This window comes from Lontra canadensis, unplaced genomic scaffold, assembly GCF_010015895.1.
Source record: "Lontra canadensis isolate GAN:19392208 unplaced genomic scaffold, GSC_riverotter_1.0 scaffold11, whole genome shotgun sequence".
Lineage (NCBI taxonomy): Eukaryota > Metazoa > Chordata > Mammalia > Carnivora > Mustelidae > Lontra > Lontra canadensis.
In genome coordinates, this window is record NW_022631005.1 from 2,380,701 (window position 1) to 2,391,613 (window position 10,913).

General features: G+C 39.3%; 1 protein-coding gene across 4 annotated transcripts; it reads left to right on the forward strand.

Annotated features, from left to right (window-relative positions):
* Positions 1 to 266: 266 nt before the first annotated feature.
* On the forward strand, positions 267 to 9,304 carry HNRNPA3 (heterogeneous nuclear ribonucleoprotein A3). 4 transcript variants are annotated; one of them, XM_032855971.1, is made up of 11 exons: positions 267 to 349; positions 2,344 to 2,466; positions 2,554 to 2,700; positions 2,779 to 2,989; positions 3,253 to 3,342; positions 3,428 to 3,520; positions 3,608 to 3,685; positions 4,358 to 4,501; positions 5,614 to 5,736; positions 5,847 to 5,919; positions 6,014 to 7,971. In XM_032855971.1, exons 1-10 carry the CDS (start codon positions 344 to 346, stop codon positions 5,897 to 5,899), a joined length of 1,068 nt encoding a protein of 355 aa, XP_032711862.1. In that variant the 5' UTR covers positions 267 to 343; the 3' UTR covers positions 5,900 to 5,919; positions 6,014 to 7,971. The 4 variants fall into 4 exon arrangements, with proteins under 4 accessions (XP_032711862.1, XP_032711860.1, XP_032711859.1 ...); XM_032855969.1 differs by lacking the exon at positions 6,014 to 7,971 and adding an exon at positions 8,703 to 9,304 and having other exon boundaries at positions 281 to 415; XM_032855968.1 differs by having other exon boundaries at positions 281 to 415.
* The last annotated feature ends 1,609 nt before the right edge of the window (positions 9,305 to 10,913 follow it).

A 10,913-nucleotide genomic window follows, 5' to 3' on the forward strand; every position in this document is an offset into this window, starting at 1 on the left:
ACGAGCGGTCACAAGGCGTTCTCCAGACGTGGGCGCTCACCATTCGCTGAGTCCGACCTGACGTCACCGCAGCCGCCCGGGCGCGAACGGCGGAAAGGGCGGCACCGCACTGGAAGTAGGCGAGGCGCGCGCGCTCCCGCGCCCCGGCCCGCCCCCGCTCCCTGCCGGCCAACCCGCTCGTCCATTCTCTTTTCGCGCCCAGTTGGCCACACCCCCTTTCCAACTCGCCCCTCCCCCACCAGCACGGCGGCGCGCGGAAAGCGCGTCACGTGACGACTAGCCCCGCCTCTTCCTCTCGGTCCCATATTGAACTCGAGTTGGAAGAGGCGAGTCCGGTCTCAAAATGGAGGTAAAACCGCCGCCCGGTCGCCCCCAGCCCGACTCCGGCCGTCGCCGCCGCCGCCGGGGGGAGGAGGTATTAGGGGGAGAGCGGGGGGTTGATGGGTAGTGGCCGGCATGGGGGACCTAGCTCGGTGGGAGCGGGGAGGCCGGGTGGACTGGATCGGCCGTCCCGCGCTCTGCGTTGAGACGGGCGGTGGGGGGGGAGGGGAGCGGGCCTCAGAGGCCGCCTTGGGGCCCCTCGCCTTCCTCGCCTTCTCCTTCGGCTGCACAAGTGGCCCTTCGGAGGCGCTGCGTGGTTGGGGAGACCTGCGGAGGGGACTCGGCCCGCCGGCCGCGCGGCCTCGGATTCGAGGCCGAGGGCGGCATGGCGGGCCCCGGCGGGAGCGGTTGGGAGGAGGCGGTGGGGGAGGGGAGGGGACGAGCAGTCACATCCGGGCGAGCGAGCAGGCGGGCGGCGGCCACATTGACATTGATCCGCTGCCGCGTTACGAAATGGCGCATTGGGCCGCAATGGCCGCCGCCTCGCTCCGCCGCCCGGAAAGAGAGCGCGGGATTGGAAGGAAGCGGGAGGAGGCGGCCGGGCAGAAAATGCCACAAATGGCTTCGGATCTTGCGGCCTATACTGCTTTCGCTGAAGTTAATGCCGGCGCGTTTCTAGTCCCATGTAGATCTCTAAGGCGACGAGAATTTTAATTATCCTGTTTTTTTCTTCTCAGTACCCAGTTGACAGTACGAGATTTTTTTAAAAAAAGTTTGCTGCCTTAAAATACTTCTGATTTGCCATTCTTGCTAAACTATTTAGAATTACACGTATCTTCGCGTCGTGTGGGTCGGCTCTGGTTGTAGTTTCTTGGATTTTTGTTTGAGAGGACTGCAACCACAGTTGAATTTTTCATGTTAGAGATAATTTTATGTGGGTTATAATTGTATTCTGTCATCTCTGTGTTCTGTCGATTAATTACAACTAACCAAGATTTGAAAAGATGAGACCAAGTGAGTTGATGCTTTAGGCTATTAATCATTTAACATTTTTTTCTAGCATGTGACAGTGTTTTCATATTAAATGCCTTAACGTCTCTACTTTGGAAGACACACGAAGACATTAGAATGTAAATGTGAGCCCCTTTATTTAAGGACTTTGGATGAACTGTACTTAATGCATGCATTAAATGGCAGTTAATTTGCTGAGGAGCTAATTCAGTTGCAAAACAATTCAGGCCATATCTTAACTTTTAAAAATCTGTTTCTCTTGTGCTCCATTGTCAAAAAGCATATATTATATTTAATATAAGTGCAGCTTGCCCTTTTTGTGACCGTATATTTTTGAAATTTTTGCTGTGTGATACAAGTGCAAATAGGTAACTTTACAGTATATACCCTAAAACAAATTAGTTACAGAAAGCTATCAAGATATTGGTCGGTGTCTTTTTGTAATTTTGGGGGGTGGGGGAAGAGTGCTGGTTTAGCCTTGAATTGAGGAATACCTGTTTTAACCTTGATATGCTTGAAAGTGATGGATTTTTAAAAAATTTGCTGCTCAGAATCTTTAAGTTACATATTTCAGTTTTGTGGTTTAACATTAAATGTTTGAAGTGTAGACTGATGAGGGAAGACATGAAAAATGGTATGGATAGAACACTACTTTTACAGCACTTTGTTTTCTTACTTAAAGAGTAGTTTGTCAGTAGCAACTTCTAAAGTAATTTGTCCCCAGATACTTTAGTTGTAGTCCAAAGTTAAGGGACTTTTGATTGTGGAATTTTCTTGGACTTAAATGTAGTTGGAGTGATATTGGCATTTGTAAGGCTATGTAGATTTTTTTTGGTATTTGGGTACCTTTCATCAGTGGTGTGTGGTCTTACTCCAGTTTTTAATTGGACAGTGTTAATGGTATAGAAATCTGATACTGAGTTTATTAAATATTTGTAGCAGATTAAAGACTTGTGCATCTCTGCAATTCACCTGGTAAAAGAAATAATTAAAATGTATTTGTTTCCTCAGGGCCATGATCCAAAGGAACCAGAGCAGTTGAGAAAACTGTTTATTGGTGGTTTGAGCTTTGAAACTACAGATGATAGTTTAAGAGAACATTTTGAAAAATGGGGTACACTTACAGACTGTGTGGTGAGTTACTAAAGGGACAAAAAAGGTTGTTAAAGGGTGTAGGGCCTGTACAGATGTATTTCAGTACTTTAAAATTTTGTTTTATAGGTGATGAGAGACCCCCAAACAAAACGTTCCAGGGGTTTTGGTTTTGTGACTTACTCTTGTGTTGAAGAGGTGGATGCAGCAATGTGTGCCCGACCACACAAGGTTGATGGGCGTGTAGTGGAACCAAAGAGAGCTGTTTCTAGAGAGGTATTTTCATAATATTATGCTGTGTAATATGTGAGATAGTTGGAGAATTTGGTTTTTGACTAATTTTTTAATCTGTAGGATTCTGTAAAGCCTGGTGCCCATCTAACAGTGAAGAAAATTTTTGTTGGTGGTATTAAAGAAGATACAGAAGAGTATAATTTGAGAGACTACTTTGAAAAGTATGGCAAGATTGAAACCATAGAAGTTATGGAAGACAGGCAGAGTGGAAAAAAGAGAGGATTTGCTTTTGTAACTTTTGATGATCATGATACAGTTGATAAAATTGTTGGTAAGTAGAAACTTCCTGGAACTTGAATGAGAAAACAGAAAAGGTCCCTTTGTGCTATGTTAGATTTGCCAAATTGCGTTATCATTTTGTATTGCATTTAATAGCCTATAAAGCATATGGTTCAGTTTTCATAAATGACATTCTGGAACATTCCCTCATTCTTGAAGTGACTACTTTCTTGATATTTAATAAGTTATGTAGTGATGTGTTTTTCCAAACATCAAATAACTTCTGTTTGTTTGTTTGATTAAAAAAATTTTTAGTTCAGAAATACCACACTATTAATGGGCATAATTGTGAAGTGAAAAAGGCCCTTTCTAAACAAGAAATGCAGTCTGCTGGATCACAAAGAGGTGAGTAGTACAATATATACACATAGAATAGGTATGAGTGGCATTTGTAAGGTTTTTTAAAGCTCTCCCTTTCCCTTGTTTAAAGGTCGTGGAGGTGGATCTGGCAACTTCATGGGTCGTGGAGGAAACTTTGGAGGTGGTGGTAACTTTGGCCGTGGTGGAAACTTTGGTGGAAGAGGTAAGAGGGTGATCTAAGCTTGTGTCTACCTGAAGTTTATTGGTAAGTTGTATGTTTGTTTTTAATTCATACCTTGTTTTTCTTCAGGAGGCTATGGTGGTGGTGGTGGCAGCAGAGGTAGTTACGGAGGAGGTGATGGTGGATATAATGGATTTGGAGGTGATGGTAAGTTTTTAATAGGTATTCGATATTTTGATTTTGTTTCTATACTTCATGGAAAGTTACATACTTGTTTATATTTTTAATTTCAGTTATAATTTGCATGGCTTGACTACATTAAAGTAGACTTTTCCGCCTTAAGCTTGTAACATTAACTAGTTCCTTTTTTGGCCAGTAGCGTTTTTTGTACTAGCATTTGAGCTGAATTGTGTCTTGGGAGATAGTTTACTATTTTCTTTAGTAGTGAACTTAAATTTCAAAAAACTAGAATAATTTTTTTTTTTTTTTGGATACTTAATCATTCATCTTAAATTCCGTCCTCTCTAGGCCTTGCTGCTGCCGCTGTTGCTGCCACTTTGGACGGCACAGGCAGGGGAGGTGGGGAAAGGCAGAGGGAGGAGGAGAAGCAGTTCCCCACTGAGCAGGGAGCCCAATATAAGGCTCAGTCCCAGGACCCTGGGATCATGACCTGACTAGAAGGCAGCCACTTAACGGAGTTAGTCACCCAGGTGCCCCTAGCCCAGGTTTTTGATGCTCTGTTAATAAGGTGTTAACTAGTCTTGAGTGTTAAATTAAGTCCTTGGTTTATTTCCAAGTTGATCAATTGTAATATAAATTAGAGTTCAGTAACTTGACTTCACACATTGATGTTTTTGTGTGACTTCCATTTTTCTTAAGGTGGCAACTATGGTGGTGGTCCTGGTTACAGTAGTAGAGGAGGCTATGGTGGTGGTGGACCAGGATATGGAAACCAAGGAGGTGGATATGGAGGTGGTGGTGGAGGATACGATGGTTACAATGAAGGAGGAAATTTTGGAGGTGGTAAGCTTTCACTTGTTTTAAATGTTCAAGATGTTTATAGTTGATAACATATTTCAAAATGTGTTAAAATGCAACATTTGGTCAAATAGTAATACTAGAAAATACTAAAAAGATGAATGATAAAACTGAATTTTTTTGCTTTGCTGGCTGTTCAGCAAATTGGTAAAATATGAATGTACATTTTTTGGTCATACATTTTTATGTAATTAAACATCTTTTCAATTTTTCAATATTATGTAATTGAAATGGATGTTTCTCAGTACTGTATTTATTGCTAGAATTTTGATTCTGTGCACTTTTAAATTGGACAAATGGGAATAGCAAATTGAATGTGCAGACACATTGAAATGAATAGAGTGTGGTCTGGAGTTCAGGGGACAGAAGTACTTGGAATTTTAATGTCCTAGGTACATTTTATTTAAAAAAAATTTTTTTTTAAGATTTTATTTATGTATTTGACAGATCACAAGTAGGCAGAGAGGCAGGCAGAGAGAGGAAGGGAAGCAGGCTCCTTGCCGAGCAGAGAGCCTGATGTGGGGCTCGATCCCAGGACCCCGAGATCATGAGCTGAGCTGAAGGCAGAGGCTTTAACTCACTGAGCCACCCAGGTGTCCCCCCTAGGTACATTTATCTTTAAGCTATATGCCCAACATGGGGATTGAACTCATGACCCCCAAATCAAGAGTTTCATGCTCTACCCCCCGAGTCAGCCAGGCACCCCTAGAAAAAATTTTTTTAACAGCCAATTTAGAATACCTTCTTTGTCACTGACTAAAAAGTTGTGCTAGTCCAGATTAGAGCAGGTCAAGTATAGTTGATGATAGTGGTATGAAGGCAAGAATGTGTGCTAGGGTATTGGCATCTGATGTGGATGAAAGATGGCACCTATCTGTATACATGCTTTTCTTGGACCATCTTCACTTTATATCCTCTCTTCCTAGTTAATGCCTGAGGTCTGCTAGTGGCCCTCTTGTGGAGTCGGTACCTCTGTATATGGTTTTCAAAGGGTCGCCTTGTAAGAGTGATGTCATGATTGTGGAAAGATAATCAGTATATTGAAAAGAAGAAAATAATTGTGTAAGTTAACCACAATAAAACTTTTGTAATTTCAGGTAACTATGGTGGTGGTGGGAACTATAATGATTTTGGAAATTATAGTGGACAACAGCAATCAAATTATGGACCCATGAAGGGGGGCAGTTTTGGTGGAAGAAGCTCGGGCAGTCCCTATGGTGGTAAGTACTTTTCTTCCATTCCCCACCCCTACCCCTTTTGGTTAAAAATTTTTATAGATTTCTTAATTAAAAACTTAAATACATTTTTTTAAAAACCTGTGTATTTCTAGGTGGTTATGGCTCTGGTGGTGGAAGTGGTGGATATGGTAGCAGAAGGTTCTAAAAAATTTTCAGAAGAAAAGGGTAGGTATCTTTTTAAAATTTTATCATGATGATAAAGAATATGTGGAACTGTTCACTGAGTGTAATAATTTTTTTATCCTGTATTATTCAACAGGCTACAGTTCTTAGCAGGAGAGAGAGCGAGGATTTGTCAGGAAAGCTGCAGGTTACTTTGAGACAGTCGTCCCAAATGCATTAGAGGAACTGTAAAAATCTGCCACAGAAGGAACGATGATCCATAGTCAGAAAAGTTACTGCAGCTTAAACAGGAAACCCTTCTTGTTCAGGACTGTCATAGCCACAGTTTGCAAAAAGTGCAGCTATTGATTAATGCAATGTAGTGTCAATTAGATGTACATTCCTGAGGTCTTTTATCTGTTGTAGCTTTGTCTTTTTCTTTTTCTTTTCATTACATCAGGTATATTGCCCTGTAAATTGTGGTAGTGGTACCAGGAATAAAAAATTAAGGAATTTTTAACTTTTCAATATTTGTGTAGTTCAGTTTTTCTACATTTTAGTACAGAAACTTTAACAAAATGCAGTTTTGAAGGTGTTTCCTTGTGAGTTAACAAGTAAAGAAGATCATTGTTAATTACTATTTTGTATGAATTTTGCTAAAGTTAACTGTAAAGAAACACCTGCTGACTTGCAGTTTAAGGGGAATCTATTCTCCGCATTTCCAAACCATGAAATGAATGGGCTCTGACATGTGGAGAGAATAGATAATTTGTATGTTTGCAATGTGTGTTTTAGATAAATAGAATTGGGTATTTAAATTAGCATACTTGTGAATTTAATAGCATTAAGATTTACCTTCAAATGAAAAAAATCTCAAAATTCCTATTTGGTTTTTGTGCATTTTCTTTCAAAATGTAAATCATATTTTAGTGTGTTAGTTTTGCTAAGAGTCCTAGCCATGTTTAGAACATCTCCATTCTACATTCACCTTGGTCACATGTGAACTGCCATAGTTTTTATTTGGGTGTAAAGAATGTCTACTGCCCTTTGTTTAAATTCTGGAAAGGGGCAGTGGATGTTTTCCCTTTCACTTAAAAACCATTCTTAAAAATTTAAAAATACAGGACCACTAAGCGTGCTGTGTCTGAGCAAATTAGTGGCTACCATTTTTTTTTTTTCTTCCCGTTTTCTCAAAGCACAAGAGGCCCATAAATCTTCGGTTATTTTCCTTGGTTTAATATATATATTTTTTTGATACAAGCTTTTAGAAGCAAGAGAATAAAAATCATGCATTGTTGAACCCTTAACTGGCTGGCATGCTTTCCTGTTTGTACCCTCTCTATTGGATAAAACCAAGGACAGTCTAGAAAATCCTAAATGACTTCACTGCAGTAGAAGTGTAGCACAGTTGCTTAGTACAAGCTTCTCACTTTCCCACAGACCTGAATTCAAAGTTGAATAGTCTGAGTTCTTGCTCACTTAAAATCCAAAAGAACACACTGTTACTCCATGTGTATGCTTGAACCTGAATCGTGTTGGTATGAGTTAACAGTTTGGTTTGGAAGACCTTGGTTGAGAAGAGTTTGAGATAAGGTCATATATAAACACCAATGTCTACTGTTTTGCGCCAGCTAGTGCTTACAATTTCATTCGAGCCCTAAGTTATGTGCTCTGCTGTTCTCTTTCTTTGGCAGTTGAACGTTGAATTCAAGATTATTTTTGTTTTCAGAAGTACTAAGCAAAACAAGCAATAAAAAGGGGAATGGGGCGTGCTAGTGTTTGAATATGCTCTCTTGTTGCTCTAATTCTGTGCCTCTGTGCATTATTAATATTTGGATGCATGCAATGCCAGCATGGAAATCGGTCTTCACAGATACTGCAGTTTTCCAGAAAACACTCACAAACCAATAAATGTAACAGACAACATTCCATTTGTTAATGGACATATGTGAATAAGCAGCGTAGAAAATAGGCTAATATTAGAAAATGGTTAAGTCTTTAACAACTTCAAATGTGGTTATATAAATGGACACTGTCAATGTTCATACCTTAAACCTGGGTACCTGGTCAAAGTACTGCTTGGGAAACATTTTATTAAAATTGAGCTAAATTGTCTCAAGTTCTTTTATTCATATAATAAAGGTTGAAGGAATGGGGGAGATTAACATTTCCTGTTTCTATGTTTGTGAAATTGTTTGACACAACCTTGACAGTATCCTTTAATGGCATATGAGGTTAATTGTACTGTTTAACAACCTTTTTATGTTCTGGAACTAGTTTAATAGTGAAAATATTTTCAGTAAGTTGATGTTTGCAACCTATAAGCAGGTGAAATCTGTGTATGTGACCTGTTTATAAGTTGTATTAGCTTAGTTCTTGTGAACAGTGTGGAAAAGTAAGCCATGAGGAGAGCGATTTAACCAGCTTTAAAGGACCTAAGGTGTGCATTTTAAGCACAGTCTGGATCAAAGGAGACTCACTAAGACAGGACTTCAGCAGCCTTTTGAGTATGGACAAGTCAGCATAAATAAAGAATGACAAGGCAGCAGCAAGAGCTTCAACTACAGAGAAGTGAAGGCATAAGATACTATGGTGATAGTGAGCAACTTTCCAAAAGCTAGTTAAATCTGCTTATTACAACTGAAATATCGAAGAAAGTCTAGCAGGAAGGAGCTCTTCGCCTATTGGAACATCAATGAGAGATAGTTGCCACAGTCACTAGGTCTAGCATTTAGACCTGCAAGGAAGGGCAATAAGCATTAGGTAAGGCTTGAATTTGAATTTTTTCACTAATTAAAGAGTAATTTTTTGTAAAGCAAGGTAAGAGTAATCTTTTTGATTTGCAGGTTGAATGAGAACCCTTCTTGCCTAAATGAGGAATGTCTTTCCTACCATCTTAAATACGAAGGTTTCTGGCTGGGTAAGGTTTGTAGCTCACAGTAAAAGCTGATGACACCATTTGTTTCCCTACAAATACATATTACATATTTTCAAACCATTAGGTACACTGGCAAAATTATTCAGCTGATAACTTCGAGAACCACATCCAACACATTTTAAAACCATTTTAGGCCCTGGCAACAACCATGGGTATCTTGAGTCAGATACGGCTCCATGTATACGATTTATTCTTGGTGTCTTTAGGATAAAGTTAGTTTTTGATAAGAGGAGTAAGGTGATAAGCAGGACACTTGTAACAGAAGCATTAAGCTGCCAATCCTCATTCTTTGAAAAACACCTTAGAATGAACTTCCAAAATTGCCAGGTGATTCAGATTGAAAAATGGTCTTCATTCAAGTGGCCTCAAATTCTCTTGCATGTAAATTCAGGGAATTACTTGAATAGGGTACATTTTTGGTTCTTTTTAACCAGTTAGCCGGAAGTAGTAGGAGCCTAATTATGCTATTCCCTTTTTAAAAGATTTCCCAAAGAACAGTTAAAATATTCCTTAGTATTCGTATCAGTTGATTATTCATAAGGGCTATTGCTGCCCCAAAAGGGCTTATTAAAAGTTGAGATTTGAGGGGTACCTGGCTGGCTCAGTTGGTAGAGTTGAGCATGCAGCTCTTGCTTGGGTTTATGAGTTCAAGCCCTGTTTTGGGCAGGTTTAAAGCAGTTTATAAAGTTCATACGTAGTAGATTTAGTTCGCCAGGGTTTATTCTCGGAAAATGACTGGTTGGCTCTGTTTCTGTACCTAAATCAGGATTGAATTTCTACACAGAAGTGTTGAAGAAGGTAATGGCATTTTGATAATTTTCTTTACTAAGTGGTTGTAGTGTGACATTAAGATAGGAAACATTTTTTTAAAAAGGCATTGTTCGTTCTTCACAGTCCATCTCATTTCTTACAAAATAAATTGATTTTATTTAAATGTAGTTCCATTGTCATTCCTGAAAATGTGCTCTTCAGTCATAGTACCAGTTTAAAAAAAAAAAGTTCTAAGGGGGAAATGGTTGAGAAAAACATTTCAATCGATCTTGTCAAGCCATCTCACATGTTACTGCTTCCCACACTACATTTTTTAAAAAATAACAAGCCTGATACACATGAAATCTTGAAGAAAATTGGGTAATACAGATCATTTAAAGATCTGAACAACGGAAATAAGCTTGTTTCTTGAGTTCCACTATGTAAGTTACAACTTGAAACATTTCTAGTTACGGACAGTCTCTCGAAGTTCGGATGTCGCAAGTAGAATGATTCGCAGGTTAATGCAGGGGTGATGTAAGGATTGTTAGCCTATATAATATTCAAGATTACTTTTAAATTCAATGTTTTATCCTGATTTTTAAGACTTAAGAGGTGGTCTGTAATGGATTCAAATGTTTCATTTGTAGTATAATGAGATGTTTACAGAAAGATAACTTTTTCATTAAAATATTTTTAGAAATGTGTGTGTTGTTTTGTTGCTTCACAGTGTTGATGTGATTTAAACACTTAGGTGAATATTACATTAGTAAAATAATAGGAAACTTGGAATGATCCTTTATATAGTGGTTAAAGATAATGGATTCTATTCAGTGGAAAATAAATACATGACACTAGAAATACATGTTAGAAGAATAAGCCAAAAGCATATTACTTAAGGATGTAAGTCTTGAATACCAATAGGCGAGATGTTGGGGTGATGAGGAATCTGAGCTTTTGGGGAAAAAATACAAAGTTATGGATACTCGGGAAGAGAGATGGGGACAGGGTTTCAGATGTTGGATCAATTCCCCTCCCCACCCCTATCCAAGGCAGTGGATTGCTTGAGTCTACTGTGGTGTGATGGTGGGCTGGGAGGAAAAAGCATGAAATTTTGTTAGACCGCAGTGGTGCACTGATAACAGCAAAGTAATCAATTGTAGGGTAGGGCTTTGAGAATTGTGACTTTTAGGAAAACTTCATAGCACAAGTATTTAGATTCTTAGTGTTAATAACAGCATATTAAATACAGTTGAAGCTGTGTGAGGAATTTGAGCTATTAGGATTGCAACACATTTTGATTACAACGCAATATATTCAGTGGTTTCAAATTTTGCAGCTTTAAGTACCTTATAATCCTGTTTTAATA

Coding starts and splice junctions, on each gene's coding strand:
- HNRNPA3 (XM_032855969.1), top strand. CDS start 344: ATGGAGGTAAAACCGCCGCCCGGTCGCCCCCAGCCCGACTCCGGCCGT. Junction 416..2,343: donor GCCGCCGCCGGGGGGAGGAG/GTATTAGGGGGA, acceptor TTGTTTCCTCAG/GGCCATGATCCAAAGGAACC. Junction 3,343..3,427: donor GTCTGCTGGATCACAAAGAG/GTGAGTAGTACA, acceptor CCTTGTTTAAAG/GTCGTGGAGGTGGATCTGGC.